Raw genomic sequence first — 20,714 nt, forward strand, 5'->3', positions numbered from 1 at the left:
AACACCTGTAGTCGAATAATGGCATATGTTGGACTCCTTAAGTAAAGGGAGTAACCATAGCCCAGTCGTGAGATAATTAATCCCTGTACCACCACTCTATGGAGTGGGGCAGGGAGCCATTTTAGCAGATTCCTCAGGGTTCAGAGCAGACCGAAACAACATGCACACAATTTCTTAGCCTGGACCTCCATGGTGAACCTATTGTTGATCCAGACTCCCAAACTTTTGACAGATGGGGACGGTAATGAATGTGGAGCAAGCTCATACAACCTTTAATTTCCAACCAATGTGAGGGGTTATTTCTTGCAACCGCAAACTGTTTTGTCCCCGTTCAATTTTAAACTACTGGCGGATATCCAGAAAAGTCAGACATTTAGTTGATTGGAGGTTTTAATGTATTCTGCTTTAAGAGAGATTGCAATCTGTATATCATCTGCATTGGAGACTGGCGCTAATCCATGTGACTGCACTATTTCTACGAGAAGGTGCACATACAGGTTGAAAAGTGTGAGGCTTAAATAAGATCCCTGGGGGACACCACATTTCAATTAGTATGTAGAAAAAGTTGAGTTGTCCTAGACTTGGAAACCTCTGTACTCTAAGAAGGATGTCACTCATTTGAGTGCATCTCCAATAATTCAAGCCTCTTCTAATCTACGGATTAATACAGGGTGGGACACCATGTCAAAGGCTGCACTTAGATCGAGTAGAAACATTGCTGCTGAGCCACCTTGATATAAGATGGCTCTGAGTTCTTCCTTTGTGGCAAGCAGTGCAGTTTCTGTACTGCTGTCCTACCTAAACCCTGCTTGCATGGGGTGGAAGTAAGAATAGGCCTCTGAAAAGTCAGACTTCTCTTTATTTATGTATTTCTCCAAGGTTTTACCCATCCCTGAGAGAAGGGAAATGGGTTGATAGTTCTCTGAGGGTCTGCTGTGGGTTTCTTCAAAAGTGGTTTTACCATGGCATGTCCAACCAATGGACCTCACTTCCTCCAAAGCTCTCCATTACCTCACAGAGCACACTGGTCTTGATAAGCAAACAGGATCTGGTGCATCCAGGCTCCCGAGCAGATGGTCTTTGTTTCCCTGGGTGATGTCCCCTATCACAGCAGGTAGACAAGCAGGCCTTGGCCTCCAGTCTTAGTCACAGGTAGAAGTCTTGCAGAGCTTCCCCTCCTGGCTTCAAGGCAGATAATATTGTTTGCTGTCTTAACCTCCCCTTCTGATAGTACATTTTCAGTCATCAAATGTGATTTAAGGTCAGTCTTATGTTAGGGTTCTGCTTTTTTTCAAGGACATGCTTCTCCTCTCCTTTCTCAAAAGCCATACGTCAAAGCAGGGAAGACTCTGAAGCTGATAGTCCAATAACACAGGCCATGGGAGTCAGTGGAGTTCACACCTGGATGTCAGCCACAATGACTTGTGTATCAAAAGATTAATCTTGGGCACCTAACCCCACTCCGTCTGATTCCCTTAATAGCATCATCTTCTTTCTGAGATGTGACCAGGCCCATTCCTTGTGATCACTCACTGAATCCAAGAGCACCCTTTGATGGGTACAGGGAGCCCCGCTCTACCACCTCTAATCTGTCCCACACAGCTCATAGAAAATCAGAAATACACACATCTGTCTGAGGGGATTCCTCTACATTCCCATGTATTCACCAAGCAGGTCTGGGACTTCCAAAATGGAACCTAGGACCCTCTGTGTAATGTACCATTACAGGCACATTTGTGCTCAGTTTATGTACATAGCGGTACAAAAGGGGGTGGTGATGGACGGAGCATCTGAAACAATCAAACACTCACACCCAGTCAACAGAACTGGGTTTAATCCATCACCGTTCTTTAGCCCACTCTGCCACCCCAGTTCAGACATGGCCATATGCAAATCAGTCTGACCCTGTGCCTCATGGGAACAGTCCAGCCCGAACTGCCAAGCCATGCCTTCCCTGGACCAGAAACAAGCTTCTGAGGACCGGTTTCCCGGCATTTCCGCCGTCTTCAGCCCGGCTTGCTTGAATCCAGTGGCAAAGTGAGCAAGGGACTCACGTCTGAGCATACCCTGCCAACTTATGGCGAACAAAGCGGTACAGGGAAGGCATGGCTTGGCAGTTCGGGCTGGACTGTTCCCATGAGGCACAGGGTCAGACTGATTTGCATATGGCCATGTCTGAACTGGGGTGGCAGAGTGGGCTAAAGAACGGTGATGGATTAAACCCAGATCTGTTGACTGGGTGTGAGTGTTTGATTGGTTCAGATGCTCCGTCCATCACCACCCCCTTTTGTACCGCTTTGTCGCCATAAGTTGGCAGGGTATGCTCAGACGTGAGTCCCTTGCTCACTTTGCCACTGGATTCAAGCAAGCCTGGCGGAAGACGGCTGGAATGCCAGAAACCGGTCCTAGGAAGCTTGATTCCGGTCCAGGGAAGGCATGGCTTGGCAGTCCGGGCTGGATTGTTCCCATGAGGCACAGGGTCAGACTGATTTGCATATGGCCATGTCTGAACTGGGGTGGCAGAGTGGGCTAAAGAACGGTGATGGATTATTCCCAGATCTGTTGACGGGGTGTGAGTGTTTGATTGGTTCAGATGCTCCATCCATCACCACCCCCTTTTGTACCAGTTTATGTACATAGCACACACACTGTCCAGCACTGTTACCTCCATGTATTGTGCCACAACTGGTACACATACACTCAGCACACACATTCACTCTCTGCACACTGGTCAGTACTGTTGTCTTTCTGTATTATGGTACTTGTAAGCACACCTTCAGCCAGTGCACGCATTCACCATTAGTGCTGTTCACAACACTATGCCCTTCATGTACTGTACACCTTGTTCATAAGGGAAGTGTGGAGCATTATGCTTTATTGTGTTCCAGAATAATACTTACATTACAATATAATTATACTATTATGGCATTTATGGAGCGAACACTCATCAAAGTGATCCTAAATTGATGCAGTCCCTGAAAAGTACTGTAGAGTAATATGAATCCTCAATACAATAAACACAAAACATAGGAACAATGTTTAAATGTACGAATGTTCAGTACCTAAATTGCAATCAATACATACGATTGGCAATCAACCCATCATCATAGTAACATCATATTGCTGTTTGAGTACAAAGTATATTAAAAATCCTACTGAGAAAATCTATATTTCCTACTCGACAGTTTGCGATCAATTGCTGATTGTAATCTCTAGTGGTTATTATTTCAAAATTAATGCAGAAAGGCTTTAAAAAGTATATTGCAATTGAGATAAAAGCTAGCAATGAATGAAAAGTGAAACAGTATTTTTTTAACAAATAGTGACAGACTATGCCAACCCTGTTCCAACCTTGGGCAGGTCTTTGGACAGACACACTTGGGTATTTTGACACCATCTTCTTCCACCACCTGACACCATGATCCTGCTGGTTTTCTGCACTTGATTAGCGCACACAGTTCAGCTGTAGGAAGGACAAGGAGGAATGGGAGCAAATATCAGACATCAAATATTAGGTCACAAAAAATGTAATGGATTAATACGTGTTAAACGCTACATATGTTAAGAGGACAGTAGAAAATGAAAGTGATAGAAAAAAAATTGAAGTAAGTATGAAATAAGGAGAATGCAGAAAGGAAATTAAACCAAAGGAGAAGAAAACAATTGCATGAAAAAGAAAGAAAAATGGAAACAGATCATACAAAAAGAATAAGGAGAATGCAGAAAGGAAATTAAACCAAAGGAGAAGAAAAAAATTGCATGAAAAAGAAAGAAAATTGAAACAGATCATACAAAATTGAGAAAAATAAAGAGACATATATAGTAGGAAATGAGAAGCAAAAAAAAGGAGCAAAGTGGAAGAAACAAAAGACAGACACCGAAGGATGATAAACAGGGAAGTAAAAATAAGGAAAGGAAAAGAAAGAAAGATCAGGAGAAAAAAGGAAAGAAAGAAAGAAAGAAACAAAGAAACAAAGAAAGAAAGAAAGAAAGAAAGAAAGAAAATAAATACAAGGAATGAAAGAAAATATAAAGAAAGAAAGAAAATACAAAGTAGAGTATAATGGAAAATAATAGTTGACAGGATAGAAGGAGAGCAGGACTAGTGGAAGATGGGGAGGAGGAGACAAGTGAGAAAGTGATTGACTATTAAAAATACAAAGAAAATCTATGTGAGACGGAGAGATAAGAGAGAACTAAGAAGCACAACGAAAGATGATGAAAAGTGCAGCAGGAATAGGATTATGAGAGAAAAGAAGGGATAGAGTAACTGGTTAGACATTTAAACAAAAGAGAAACTTAGAAGAAGGGGGTTAGGGGAATCTTTATAGAGGTAAAGAAGACAGTGAGAAGAAGAGAAGCAGACATGAAAGGAAAACAGTCGAAGTGGTGAGGTAAAGAGAAGTTTCTTTTGAAGTATTATGGGAAAATCAAAAACAGAGGTGCAAAACAAGTAGCGATCAGAGTGAAAAATATCATTGTAGATAGAGATGAGAAAATGGAAGATATACATAGATCAGACAGTAACTATAAAAGCAATGAGAGAGGTGCAGTTGAGTAAGGAGACTGGAATAGATCAACATAAGAAATTGGGTAAGTCTAGTGTGAGAAAATAAAACTTTTTAAAAAGTTAACTTAGGGAAAGTAAATGAAAGAACAAGTGCTAGAGATAGAAGCGAAAAAGAGCACTGGGAATAACTGAAGGTCAGAGAAAAACTGGAAAACAGAGAGGAGAAACAACGGAGGCACAGGAAGGGGAAATCTTGGAGAAAGAGGGATGAGTGAAAGAGACTGCCCATGGTGAATGTGATAGGATAGGTGGACGATAAAGAAAGAGGGTACATTAGAAGTATACTCTGTAACAACTATTTGGTAAGAACATATCTGTAAGAGGTGGTCATTTACCTTCTTTGTGGACTTTTCCAATGTCAATGAGAATGTCAAGTACCCTTCCTTACCTGTTTATCTGTTGCTGCCACCCCTTGGGGCTTTCTGAAGGCTGTTTGTATTCATATCCAAGAACACCAAAGGTGATTCAAATAATAAAATAATATTGTGACACTCATGAATGATTGTTTTAGAAGGGCAGGTAAAACAAGAAAGTAGAAAGGTAATCATTTGGCTTGCTTATCATATTTCAACAGACCCATACATTGAGTCAAATAATACAAGAATTAAGAAAATATTTTCATAAATAATAATAAACATAAATGAGATACATTACCAAAAAAGACCCAAAAAAACAGAAAAACAAAGAGGAAATAAATAAACATCTGTATATACATTTTGTTATATGATTTATAAAATCAGAATCAGCATTGATTGAGACACAGCACTCTTGTGATCAATCAATATGAGTTCTACATGATGAGGTGACAGTGCAGGACTGGTGTACTTTTGTATTGTAGGTGAGGTGTAAGATTTTAAGGGAGTAGTCATGCGTGGAGAGTCGATTTAATATGCGAAGGGTCAACTTCATTGTGTTTATTGCAAGCATCATTTGATTGTAATGGTGTTAGATATTTTTGGCAGGTTTTGGGGTCATGGAGGTCATTATAAAGTAAATCTGTAATTTAGCAGAACATTAGAGTGTTATAAGTGAATCAGACTAGTCGTCAAGCAAAGTGTTGTTTTAACAGGGGTTGATTACCAATACACCAACAATTACTGATGTGTTAAGATCCTCAAAATAAAGTTTGAAAGAAGAAATAGTGCGTTATAATATCGGGAGAGTAAATAAATGAAAGGTGACACCAAGGGATCGGTCGGTGAAGAGAGGGTACTTTAAGAGTATTTCAAATTGTCCAGGATGAGTAATTTACAGAAAAAGCTGCCCAGGAAAAAAATTAAAGAGATGCTGTTTTGCAATTGTTTGAAAAGAAGTGCTAGAACAAGTGCTAAATCAAGAGGAGTTGAGATCTGTGAGTACCTCTGAGTGCGAAAGTTTAATAAAGACACTAAAATGTAATATGATAACTAATCTACTTTTGTATTCAATATATTCAGAAAAACTTAAATTGAGATTTGGAAATAGGATCTACATACTGGATATGACTAACCTATACCCTTGGTTACTGTTCGTTATTACATTATGGATTTTCAAGGGTTTACCAAACGTATAGGTTAGTCTTTGGGGATACAATATTTAGCCCTGTCTAGGTGACGTAGACCCCCAAAATGTCCACCCCTACTTCTAATAGAAATCATATAACGAGTTCATATATGGCCCACCACATCATTAGCCGAAAGATGTACTGATATAGTCCCATAGCAAGTTGCAAAGATCGGATGGAGAACCACTATACCAGTATCAATAAACTCTTTAATCCTACATGAAGTGAGACATCAGGTCATACCAAACCCACCCTTCACCAGCAAAATCTACATTTCATGCGTTAGAAAAAGCCCTAAAAAAGGAGACCGCCAAATGGTGGGAGACAGCTACTATTAAGAAATATATTGAAGCCGATCGAATATCGAAAGGCCTAAGAATCATTATTTTTCTTCCTGTGGAAACCACTAATCCAGAACTAATCCAAAGATAGGAAACAAACCTCAAAGGAGGCTTTAACAACATAATCAGGTAGTAAATAGACATTGCTGAACAAGAATGTGAAAAATATAAGACAGCAGTAAATAACTTCACAAAAAGAACTGGGGACGCAAACTCAAGTGACATAACCCAAAAACCCTATGAATTCCTCAACAAAGTAATAGGCAAGTATGAAAAAGATCTAATATGGGGAAAAAACAGGAGTTCCAAATTCCTCAACTTCATTGCCAATTCGGACGGGTGTACACATTTCTCAACACTATGAAAAAATATTTTATAAATGTTGCACCAGAACATTTCCATTGTCCGAAAGAACAAGAAACTAGATCTAACCTGGACTCACTAGAATGTGAAGTAGTGGCCACAACCTCTAAGCTCAGTGCTAAATTTTTCAAAGAGGTTTTAAGACATCGAATCGGTATAGGGAACCAAAACAACCCCAGGACCAGAAACGAGGCTCCCCAAAACAAACCAGCACAGACAACCACTCCTGGAGTGATCACACGAGCACAGCAGGAAGAACAAGAAAGAGAAACCAAGAATCAAACCAACTGATGATAAATGTTTGCAGTAAAACTTAACTAAACACCAAATTGAGTTTATCAACTGAGGCCTATCATTTGCCCATTGCCTACTGGATTCACACAAACCACTGAATCTATACATATTTACATACAATTTATATATAGATGTAACCATTTTTGTCAAAGGAATTTCGAGATATGTCAACTTTTCATTGTATTTTTTTATAAAACCCAGATACTTTACCCAGGTATGACAGTACAGGTATTTGGAGAAACTATTGTATTGTAAATAATGGGAGACTGAAATAAAAGAAAAGTATATCTATCTGATGAAACAAAAATATTGTGATGTAGAAATATCACTTTCAAGAATATCTTTTTTTCCCAGTAAGAAATATTGTTGTTAAGAACATCGTTGTTGTTAATATCATTTCCAATAACCTAGCTGTAAACAATATTGTTTTTTAGTTATTTCAATGTGTTTTTGTTCATATATAAATTGTATGTGTTTCTATTGTTTGTGTAATTTTTGCTATTTTTTAAAATATGATGTGCAATTTTAAATTATTTAGAATGTTTTATTCAATTGCTAATAGTAATTTGGAGTGTTGTAGTGGGTTGTTTGGCTTATAGGGGTATCGGTGAGAAGAAAATTAAATAATAAGTAATTTAAAATTAACTATTACTTTATGGTTAATTGATTATGGATTATGTAAAGTGTGTAATAATCGTATATTTAAGGTCTATTGTAGGTGTGGGCTGCTGGGTTTATAGGGGAATAGTATGGAAAGATCAGCAAAAATTAATTAAAATGTAATTATTAAAAGATTATTAATTATGGAATTGATTTTAATCATGTACATGATGTACTGCAATTTTTTGTTGGCTATATTTTAGTTGGAGATGGGACTGTAGGGGGTATAATTAAATTATAATTATTAATGTAAAATAAAAAAAAATATTGATGAATAATTATGTAAATTGTGTAATAATTATATATTTTAGGTGTGGGGTCCTGGATGTGTAGGGTTATACGGAGGGAAGTTAATTAAGTAATAATAAATTATCAATTCATTATTAATTGTTCATTAATTATTAAATTGAATATCAATTATGTAAATTGTGTCATATTTATTTTGGTTATATTTTTGGTGCAGGTTGCTATTTGTAGGGGTAAAGTGTGGCAAAGTAATAAGTAATAAATAATTGTTTTTAATTGAAAATGAATAAGTACATTGTTTTTAATATATAATATTATGTCGAGTAATGTTTATATTAAGCACTTTTATATTTTTTCTAAATTAATTGGTTTATTCAAATATATATTGTGTATGAAGTGAAATTGGCTCCCTACTGTTACACAGACTGGAGTGAGAATAGTTAATCTTACCCCTTCGAAGTCCAATGCCTTCCATGCTGGTGCACAGACCGGAGTGGGGATAATAAATATTACTCCATGTGAATTCCAATGATTACCCTGCTATTGTGCTGTTTGGATTGGCAATAGTAAATTGAACCCCTGGTTCAATATATATTAATGATTAATATTTGTTTATAATTTTAATTTAATATTATTTGGTTACATTTTCATTTGTTTTTAAGCTTTTGTCATATTTCTTGTAAATGTCTTTTAGTTTTTTACATTTTTTATATTGTATCTGTTTAGTGAGTTATTTAATGTTTTTGAATTAAATTGGTAAAAATTGTATGTTTCATGTAAAAAATATATAATGTACTTTTTATAGTAGTCAATTAAAAAACAATATTTACAAAAAAGAAACATAATGTCAAATACAAATTTTTAATAATTGTGTTCCTATGTTATATATATATATATACATAAAAATATATCTGTGTGTGTTTATATAAGCAAAAGACACAAAATTGATGGACGGAATGCAGAACAAATCAAAACATTCTCCCAGTCAAGAGATCTGGGTTGAAGCCATCATTCTTCTGCTCACCATGCCACCCCGGTTTAGACCTGGCCATATGCAAATCAGTCTTGATCCTGTGCCTCATGGGAACAGTCCAACCCGAACTGCCAAGCCAGGTCCTCCCTGGACCGGAAGCAAGCATCCTAGGACCAGTTTCGGGGTTTTACCCTTCTTCAGCCAGGATAGCTTGATTCCAGTGGCACAGTGAGCCCAGGGCCCACGTCTGGGCATACCTGGCCCACATAGGGTGAGAAAAACAAAAGACACACAACACTTAGCATGATGATTAGTGTTCAGCTAAATTACCAATTCACATCATAATATCTTCCACTCACCACACACCTACTAAAATTGTGGCTACTGTTATAATCAAATGATGCATGCATGAAGCACAACAAAGTTGAAGCTTTGCCTATTAAAATGGCTCTCCATGCATGAATACTTTCCTACAACCTTCCATCTCCACTATAATAAACAAGCACACTAGTAATGCATGCTCATCCAGGGGCGGCTTGTCCACTAGGGCGGAGGAGCGTTGCCCCACTACTTTCTCGCAGTGCGAGAAGCAGAAACATAATATAGTAATAACTTCCCCAGCGGGTGGGTGGGGCTGCTCTGTGAGCAGGGAGGGAGTGGTGAGCTCACTCCTGAAGGCGCAATGACTGTTTGGACGGCCCTCTGGGGCCGCCCAAACCAGTTTTGCACACTCTGCCCTTTCTCCATGCAGGCTGCAATGCAATGCAGCCTACATGGAGAAAATGACCTCCCCATAAGCCCCTGGCTGAGCAGCATCCCCACCAATCACAACGCTGCCATTGCAGCATTGTCATTGGCTTAGAGGAGGGGAGGGAGGATGCCTGCTTCCTGTTCCTCCCAGAGGCAGGAGAGCAGGAGCAGGCGTCAAGAAAACGCGGACCTGGCAGACGGACAGGTACGTTTTTAACTTATTATTAAATGAACCCCCCCTCCTCCCCAGACGACCCTCCCCATGCAACCCGCTGCCCCCCACCCGCGATTAATGCCAGCCGAGACTGCTCTCTTTTTATCAAGGAGAACCTGTATTGATTAATCAACAGTGTTCCATGCCTTCATTTTTTATATGTTTTTGACACTATTGCAGTGAACGCACAATGCAAAACTTCAATGCTGATTCTGCTTTGACAAACAATATAACAAAATGTATATACAGATGTTTAATTATTTCTTCTTTGTTTTTTCAGTTTTTCTTTTTGTCTTTTTTGTAATGTCCCTCATTTACGTTCATTATTATTGTGTATAAAAATATTTTCTTATTTGAAAAATATGCCAAATGATGCACTGTCTACTTTCTTTTTCTCGTTTTAACTGCCCTTATGTGACAACTTGCCACATATGTTACAATATTATTTTATTATTCAGTTTACCTTTAGTGTCCTGGGATATGCACACAGCCTTAAAAAGCTTCAGGGGTGCACGCCGCATGGGGTGAAACACGTGTCAGGTGGTCAGAGTTTTTCAAATACTTGTATCAAGTCAACAATGTCTGGAGAACATCCAGAGCTACAAGAATAATAAAAATACTAAAATATACTATGATAACTACTCTATTTTTGTATTCAATATATTCAAAGTAACTTACATTGAAATTTGGAAATTGGATCTACATACAGTATATGACTAACATATACCTTTGGTTCCTGTTCACAGCACTTATAGTCTGCACCACTGCTGCATGCAGCACCCCTCCAGACCCATAGCGTCCCTCTTTGGATGGTATCCCTGCTCCCATAGGAAGGTCCATGAAAGGGACAGGAGGAGGGACAGGAGGGGGACCGTTACATCAGCAATGAGACATATGCTTTTGCTGCCACACCACTGTACTGTCTGTTTATTACTACAGATGCAGTCTGCTGTCAGCATGCACCTTAATTAGAAAACTATGAATGCATTATAATAGCGCACACACACATACATTCAAATATATTTCTGTATTTACATGCTATTTATTATCATTATGGAATGTGGAGATGTGCTGTAACGCACCCTTAAACCCCTCTTCCTAGTGAATTATCATGTATACAATATTATTATAATATGTATACAATGCAAAACGCTCATTCCCACAGTATTTGACTGAGGGATTATATAAAAAACTTGCCTACAGTATCAAGTATAGGGGTTAAATAATAGACAAACCTGGTATACTGTATTTGTGACAAGGTTACCCTTTGAATTGCTCGTGGGGTTTCCATACTGTAAAAACTCTGCCTGCTATATTGGCCACACAGATTGGCCCTTCTTATAGAGTTTTTCATCTGATTCACACAAAATAAAATGGCTTCCTATTCAATTTAGCCCTTTGTTTTACATGGGTCTAATTATTCTCTGGAACTTGTAAACTCATCCACGCGCAGTTTCATCCACAGTCCTCGCTTCTCACTGTAAAAACTCGCACAGCTGATTTTCAAAAATTGCTTTCCAGACACATGGAGCTGGAACGCAGGCCACCAAGATGGGAGGGTCAGACACCACCACTCCACCTCGGGCATAATTCTATGGGAATGAAGTGTCAAGCATGCACACAGCTCTTGTGTTGGGCACACAAATTGAGGCCAAGAGGGCACAAGGCCTTGAAGGCAGGGGGTCCATTTAAAAGTTTAAAGATGACATAGAGGTCTCACATCTAGATCCACATGCCTATGTGATGAAAATGAAAGCTCAAATTACACAAAGTTGGTCTGATCTCAGAAACCACCCAATTCAGTTGCAATTTCCCAAGTTGCTGCCATTTATACTAAAACATAGCTCCAATATCACCTTTTCTCGTGTCGACGTGTGGTCACAGCTTCTGGGGGCACATAGGTGGCATAACAAAGCTATAAACGATTAGAGGGTTGAAAAGGCAGACAACTGTGCAACTACTGCCTGGATTTGAGCTCTGGTTGTGGTAATCAGGTCAGCACAACCACACCACCTCTAATACACTGGGTTAGGGACAAAGATGACTCAGCTGGGCCACTGACACGTGCTGATCTTTCTCCTGTTCGCCACACAGTGTAGCTCCCAGTTCTGCATAGCTCCCAAATGGTCATCAAGAGTTTGTACTGGTGACTCATTTCACGGACAGGGTTCTCTGCTGTAGGGTCACACTCCAGCATCCCCTTTCCCACAGCAGGTGCCATTATTCCTTTCAAGGTAGATAGCCAGCTCTCCTTGAAGGGATCTGGCCTGCACTCCTGCACAGTCACTGGGCATTTTCTTTTTCAAGGGCAATGCAGACACCACAGCAGCACCCACCATCTCCCAGCCACAGACCATCCAGTACTAGCACCCTTGGGCCACCCACGCTTCCACCCTCTTCTAGGAAGCCTGATTACAGTATCATGATAACACAGGCCACACTCCTATAGTGGTCACACAGTAGGGCTATCTAAAGGCACACTGGCCAGTCCTCTCCCACACTGGTCCTCACTGAAAACAATCAAAGGAGTGTCACTATCAATCCTGAAAAAGTCAGAGATAAGATATATACATGGGCAAATTCAGTAGTCCTCCTAGTACCTGTTAACATCAATATTTGGTCTTTCTTGTCTGGAATTTATTACAAGTCACCTACCTCATTCTCAGCACATAGGGCCAGATGTACGACTGGCCAATTAGCGAGTCATAAATTGCATCGCATTTGCAACTCGCAATTTGTAACTCACTAATTGGGAGGCACAACAGTGTCTGAGACACTGTTTGCGATTCCCAATGGGGTCACAAATTGAGGCTGTCAAAATTTGCGTCTCCATTGGGAATGACTGGCACTCCCAGGGATGGTGGCCTGCTGGGGTCAGCAGACTTCAATGTCTGGGACTGCTTTAAAATAAAGCAGTTTTTTTTTAATGTAGCACGTTTTCCTTAAAGGAAAATTATATACATTTAAAAATTAAGCATTTAACTTTTTAGTTTAACTTTTTAAGGGCAGGCAGTGGTCCCTGGGACCACTGCCTGCCCTTAAAAATATATGTGCATGCATTCACAAATGGGAAGATGTTCCCTGGGAACCCTTCCCATTTGCGAATGAGTTACTACCTTTCTGAGAAGGGTGGAAAACTGCGAGTGTTTTGTGACCGCAATTGCGGTCGCAAAACAGTCTAACATAGCTTAAGGAGTCGCTATTAGGAAGACATGCCCTTGGAATGCCCCTTCCTAATAGCGAGTCGCTAATCCTATTTTGCGAGTCGCAAATAGATTTGCGACTCGCAAAATAGGATTAGTACATGGGCCACAGGTTTTTTGTGGGTGGAAACGGGTCTAAAACCCATTTGTGCCTGCAAAAAAAACTTTGAACATCTGGCCCATAGTCCCTCACCACAAGGTCTTAAAGAAGTAGAGACCCTAGACATTTGTGGGACTCCCACCCAATCTATTTGTGCCACCTCCTCCCTCCACCTGTATTTTACACTAACAGGGATGTTTCCCCCTGCTCCCTGTTCCATCCCAACAGAACAATTTGGGAGATTCCAAGATATAGAAATTTCGAAATACATGGTCAGAGGACCTCTGCTGTGCTTACCCCCTTCCCTCTTCTCACTCATTTCTTCAAAGGGGTCTCCCAGGTTGAGGTGAAGCTAGGATTCTGATGATGCTAAGACGTCTGCTGCCCTAATGATTACAAAGATGCCACAATAGCCTGTGAAACACCCAGTCATGCCCTTTTCCTTCAGCAGGTAGAAGTTAATCACCTCTAGAATGTAAGCCCACTGGGCAGTGATCCTATAATTTGCCAGCAAAGGCGATAACAATTATCTCCACTTAGGCATATCAGATAAACAGGAATCTAATTAACCCAGGAATTAGGAAAATCACAATCCATGTACCATGATCTGATGGAACTCCCGTTTAAACACAGATGCAGCGAGGATCACAAGGGGAAGGTCTGAAAATGCTCCTAAAATTGCATTATACCCGCCGAATACTTACAAATCATGTGTTTTGGGAAATCTGATCTATGTTCAAGAGGATGTGGGAAACAGGGATCTGTTTCTCACATTCGTTAGCACTGCATAATATTGGCTTTTTCTGGGGAGAAATGCTACATGATGGCACTCATATAAGTGGCAGGAATGTGCCTCTTCTGGCCCAGAGTCCTAATGAGAGATCTACTGGATGTGAAATAAGGTCAGATAAAGAGTATGGAAGAGTTACTTCAACTGTTGCTGGTCATTTTTATATCATTTCTTTTAAGTAAGGCCACGCGTGCCTGTCTGAATCTAAGTTTCCTTAAAAGCCCCTTAAGAAATACCCTTCTTGGGTGTGAGTAGGGCGGACAGAGGAGGACAACATGTAAAATGTCCTGTGGAGACCTAGTGTCACAGCCACAGGGTCCTCTATGTTCTGTGTGTGCCATAAAGTCGGGAGTACAGCCAATAGGTGATGAAATAGGTTCAAACTAAACCGTGTAATTAAAAATCTGTCATGTGCACTGGTTTTAAGGGATAAGTAGGGTGCCATGCATTGACCTAACTTGAATATGTTCTCTGGCCATGTTGTTTTTAGCTCCCTCGCCTCCCGTTGTGCAGTGTCGTTTAAAAAACAGATCTTTGCTAAGCGCTTTTTCATGTGATCCCACCTTATCGAGATTGGTAAACAAATAACCACGGGATCTGTAGCGCATGATGGAGGGAGAGACAGTCCTGAATTACCAGTCGGGTGAAGCCCATCGCGTCGTTGAACCAGTTCTTCGCCCAACACAATAGGGATTTCACAGCCACTATATCAGAAATGTACTTGGACCCCAATTCCTCATGAACAATGTACACAGGGGTACTATGAGGGACTTTCAGCAAGCGCCTAAAATATTTTGCCTTACTGTTTTTACAACTGTCATCTGATGTTTTTATACTTTTTTGTGTTTCAAATTTTTTAAGATCTGCTTTAAAGCCGAGAACCACCTGGGGTGTTTGAAGGCCACAAGATTCTCTGCCAATTTTGCACTGTGTAACGTTGCCATAAAAGTCTTGATCTGTGGGTTATTTTTGTGGGACCAGGCTCAGTTTTAAATGTTAAACAAATACTAACTGAGGATTTTACTATTTATACACTTTAAAAAAAATCTGAAGTAAAGGTTGCTGGCACCATTATGAATTTAAGAGACCAAGGGGGACAACAACATTTTATTAATTTTGTGCTGTTTTAATGTACATTTGGCTGATTTTATGAAAACTGCTTTGTGCTTGATGTATATATATTTTAAGATGTCTCTTTTATGGTCATATGTTTTATGTGCCTAATAAAGATTATTATTATTATGTTGCTGGTACCTGCTAAACTAACAATCTTAACCAAATACGGACACTTGTTATACCTACAAAACTAGACTGGTATCATAGGCTTTGGTAGATTCTTGGTATGGAAAAGATTACTCAAAATGTTTTAGGTTCTGAGCAGGGCTTGGTGAAACATTTGGATCCACAGTTTCATGCCAGTGACATTACATGCCCTGGAACTTTTTGGACAGCTCAGATCCTACCACTGGATAATGAGTTACTGGGAGAGGAGGAGTGAAGTGGTCTTAGCTGTTTGAAGAGAGCATACCACATGTGGAGATTGAACTTCAGCTCTTGCTCCTGATGTTGGAAGATTTGGCGCGTAGCGGCATGCAGGACAAGGGAAGAGAGGAAGGTTATTTTTCTGCTACTGCATAGATATACCCCTTATTCCATGGTTAAGCATAAATGCTTTTATTAATCATTATTGCACATGAAAAAAACACAACATGGCTTAAATCATGCATTCAGATACACTGAGGTTGAAATGCTGGCTGTACCACCGCTAGAAAGAAACTGTAGATTGGTAATGTTACTTCAAGATTGAGTACCTTGATTTTAAGCACTGCTAAAACCACTTCTGCCCAGATCTCTAGCTGTGGGAGGCTAAAAAGTTCTGAGACCAAAGCACAGATTGTGATTGCTGCATTGGTATTCATCGCAGTGCGCATTTAATTGGGTGAACCGGGTACAGAATGGGTCTGTGCAACCTATTGCCATGAATGTGCTATCTCCAGGACCGCCTCAAACTTGCACCTTCTCTAGGGGAAGAAAATTAGTGAAAGTTGGACCATCGGTTTGAAGAAGTATGTCCACTTTTCACTGAGGTGGCAGACATCTGACCTGAGTTTAAAAAGGGGAAAAGATCCCTTGCAGGCGGGTGCAGTAACTGACTGCACCACCTACCGAGAATATCTGATAGGTCCATGGGACCCTCTTTACCCACTTTTAAGCTATGTCCTTAGGAAGTGCACTGACTATGCACCTTATTGCCACTGTGACCACATCAATAATATGGTGCAAGCATGAAGACAAAGTGCTTCCTCATTTGCATGGAGCCAGTCCCCATGCAAATGAGGGAACACCCCCTAGATATCGCGCTGGGGCTACTTGTAGCTTCAGCTGATCTGTATTACAGAAGGGGCCCCTCCGTAATAGCTAAATGTCCTGGAATGCAAACAGCGGGTGCACAAACCTATTGCACCCCTGCAGCACAGTACATAATATGGCCTCTGTTGTTTATGGTGTAGATTGTTTTTACTATTAGGTGTAGGAAAGAGCGGTGTGTAAAAAGTACTTGTTCTTTTTCTAAGTACAAGCACTGGCTGGAAATTGCGCTTTTGGGCCCGAGTCACAAAGAAGGTTGTAATTGTGCACTCCCAGGAATGTATGTGGGAATCTGCATCAGGCATGTGTTTCCATTCTTATTTCTGGCAGGTAACGCAGGTGCCGTATTAGGCATGTGCAAGCTGTGCACCTGCACAGGGCCGCCAAACCCCAGGGGCAGCCACGCCAATATATATCCTTAATATAATAATCCTCTGAGGATGGATACATATTTGCGTGGTGGCCCCTGGCAGGGATTTGGCGGCCTCCGGCTCTGTTCTACTTCCAAACACCCTGACCCCCACCTCTTCACTGGCCTCCGCACCTGCGTTCCTCCGGGGCCCCCTACCTACGCTCCCTGCCCAGGGCCGCCATGAGCCTAGAGCCGCCCCTTGGTAACGTGACGACAGTCCTAGCAAGATCCTATTTTCCAGAGTGGAGAACTCAGCACAAGAGTGATAGAATCCCCTGTGCAAAACCAAATTTTTGTATTTGTGAGGAAAAAGGTTTTGCTCGTGGAGAATACCTTTCTCCTACACTTCCCGAAAATCTGGGGTTGATCTATACACTTTTCCACCCACCCATTCCACCTGCTCGGCTAGAGGGCGACGATTGCCTATATCCTCCTCATTCAAGAGGATTCGTATTTGTGGTACAAGTCCTTACCAAAGGATCAGCTGACAGTGCTACACAGACACGCTATGTTGCTGGGCTCAGCTCCTTCAATGGAAGTGTGTGCTGCTTATGTGTCAGTGTGTCAAACCATGTTTCTGTCTGCTTGCTTGTCAGCGCTTCTGTACTTAAGGTTTGGGGCTGTATCCTGTTACTGCGCCTTTATTTAATGAGAAACCGAGGGCACAGAGATATAGGTTAATCACTATAGCATTGTGGACAGCGAGCAAATAGATGTACTTCTTAAGCATTGTGGAAATTGAATGTGTGAGTGGAGCTCCGTAAAGACTGATCTGAAATGCTTCCTCAGCAGCACAGGGGAAGCTGTTGAATTCTGCTCTTCGCATTAGGCAGGTGTAGTATTGATCAGCGTATATCGGGATGCTACGTTTTAATTGTACATGCAGTATACATTTGTAGTCTTAGCAGCTGGAACTGCAATAAGAACTGATATCATTTGGGAATTTATGTGCTGACATTTGAATTTGCTTAGTTGCACTAAAGATAATTTGGCAACTATTTGGATACATCATGGCCATTGTATGCATTGGTACAATCTGAAGCTTTTGGATGGTTGTGTGCTTTTATGGAGCACTGCTAGATATTGATAGGTCTGACCTTGATAATGTGGGCTGTTGAAAGAGGTACTTGAAATGAATAGCACTGATAAAGGGTTCAGCTCTGGAGCCACGGCACTCACGTGTGCCAATAATAAATGTGTTTCAAAACAAATGTATACCTTTTTTTTTTAATTTACTATTAGCTACATCGGATCCTCATTGACAATAAACATCTAAGCAAAAACTAATCATAAGAAATACCATACATTTGCTGTGAATGGCAAGTAATTGCATAATGTGGCATATAGAGTAATTTTGGAAATTTCGTCTAATAAGTGTAATGCAAAATTACTAAAATTATGACAAATTACAACAGTGTAACAGAGATTTCCTCCGGGCTTAATAGCTTCACTTAAAACTTTTTGAAGGAAAGCCCTCAAGCCTCAAAGTAAAACCCGTATTTAAATTCTGTCTTGAATTACTGGTCCAGGGTGCTTAAAAAGTCTCTAATAGCCAAATATTTTGCATCAAAATTTCAGAGAAGAACTCGCCAAACCCACTTCCACATTTGTCTTTAAATCCTATCCAGTACTGTTTACATGACCGATGTCTACTAAAATACACTGCTTGACATAAAATGTTCCAAACTGTGCCCCATTTTACTGCCTAGTGTATTGTTACAATTGGCCCCCTCTTAGTTGCTTGTCCTTATTTTTGTCCCAGTCTGTTCCGGGCTACCAGCCCTCTTGATGCAATATTCCCCTCACCCTCTACTGAAAGCTTGATAAATTATCCGAGGAGCCTATGAAAGAGCACAAGTCAAGGAAAAAGTTATCTGTGTCATAAGCCGCAATTGAGTCCCTGGCTGGAATTTATTTAAAGTTGGGGACCAGTTGTTAAAGCAATACCAAGTGCCTGGTTTTCTAAATCCTGTTCGCAAGACAGTATGTGGACATTACACATAAAGGGTTATATTCACAAGAACGTGTGATAACTACAGCAAGAGTAGCGTAATGCAACTTTCAACATCGCAGCCTATCGCGGGAAAATAACCCAATGGCAACGTGGAATTCACAAGGCGGCGGTAGCATGCGATAGTCTGACGAAACCGCGGACAATGTCCGCGATAAAACCACCTCAATGGAGGAAACCTGAGATGGGCCAAAGTGCGATAAGGAGATCAGTGATAAGCTGCGCCAGGCTGGTAACACACACCTGGCAGGCAGGAAAAATCACCATAAAAGTGGAAAAAACTCCCAAACACAAACTGACCAACATCCAAGCACCATGGAGGCAGCCGGAGAAGGCGCAGTGGACACAACCCCACAAACACCCGGGAAGATCAGCCTGGGACCAGGAGTACAGGGAAAGGCAAGGACAAGAAGAGGAAGACGAAGTTCAGTCCACAGGTGAACAGGATCATAGTCACGGAGGTGATTGAACACCATCAACAACTGTTCGTTACCTCCAAAGTGTCATTGGGCACCAAAAATGGAATCTGGCGGGACATAGTGGACAAGGTGAATGCCGTCGGTGAGCACAAGAGGACAATGGATGAGGTCAAAAGGCGATGGAATGACATCAAGTGGAGAAACTCTCCACCAACCAGAAGGCAGCAACACGGACTGGAGGTGGGGCCAAGCGCCACAGCTCGAGCTGGATGACATGGCGAAGCTGGTGTTGACAGTCATCAGTGTGGAGACTGTGGCCAGAGTCGGGGGATCGGACACTGCTCGACAGGACACAACACAACCGCAACAGGGTGAGTCACCACCAGGTACTTGGGGGATGGGTGGTGATGGGCACAACGGCACACATGCACAATCAAGCAGATCACAGCGCACACCCACAATGACTCTGGGTCCTCGCCCAGATCTATAGACTGTCACAATGTACAATGCCATGCTGTCTTAATGTCAATATGTACCATGTGGCTACATGCATGTGGACACATTGTAATACACCATCTCCCCTTCACATCGCAGGGGCACCGTCAACACCTTCTGCAGAGCAGTCCCAGCCACTCTACACTGATGACGAGGAGGACAACACCAGCATCGACACCCAAACCAACCAAGACATCATTGACCTCATCCGCCTCTCACCACCAGGATCAGGGCAGCCCAGCTACATTGAGGAGACCCCACCCACTACCCAAATCACCCAGCATGAGGCACCCACTGCCCCGGCACACCCCCAGGACCCCAAGGAACAACACATGGCCTTCCCATGCCGTGTGCTGGAGTGCCAGAGGGAGACCGCAGAGCAAGTGCGGTTGGGCTTCGGTATCATGGCAACCAAACTTGACGCCATCCTTGGGTGTGGAGGCCCGCTCCATGTTCTCCAACGAGCCCTGACTGACATAGCTGGAGTCATGATGCAGAGAGAAAAACACCTGTCCGCTCAGAGTGGCTCCAGCGAAACCAGTCATGAGCTGGCACACATGCGGAGGCTCATGGAGGACATGGTGCAGATGGAGGTGGAAATTATGGCAGCCACCGCTGCACATCAGCGGAATGTAGCTGGGATCTACCATGCCCTGCAGATCCTCATCATGGCATTGCTGCCACAAGGCGTGGGGATGATGAATGCCACTGCCCCTACACCATCCACATCTCCGCCCCCTGGTGTATCTCTGCCTCCCAGTGCGGCAGGCCTATCCACTCCGGCTTGATGAATTTAAACATTTCACAATTTTGTCTTTGTCGCTCATGATGCTTTTAATGTTCTGTATGTGTAAACTTATGCAAATAATGATCCTGTCATTATTTTAAATAGTTTTTTTAATAAAAATTGACTGTGTTATTTGAGCTCTCTATCCTTGTGTAATATATAGGTGTTTACTGGGT

The 20,714-nt window shown here is 41.4% G+C and overlaps 1 protein-coding gene across 1 annotated transcript in view; it reads right to left on the minus strand.

The window, feature by feature from the left end:
• LOC144753380 (SPARC-like) overlaps positions 1–20,714 on the minus strand; it is a 1,082,362-nt gene that overhangs the window by 366,876 nt on the left and 694,772 nt on the right. Inside the window, exon 4 of the mRNA XM_078641095.1 lies at positions 3,352–3,463. Coding sequence (XP_078497221.1) covers positions 3,352–3,463 — 112 coding nt within the window. The remainder of the gene's footprint in view (positions 1–3,351; positions 3,464–20,714) is intronic.

Source organism: Lissotriton helveticus, chromosome 5_1 (genome assembly GCF_964261635.1).
Source record: "Lissotriton helveticus chromosome 5_1, aLisHel1.1, whole genome shotgun sequence".
NCBI classification, from domain to species: Eukaryota; Metazoa; Chordata; class Amphibia; order Caudata; family Salamandridae; genus Lissotriton; species Lissotriton helveticus.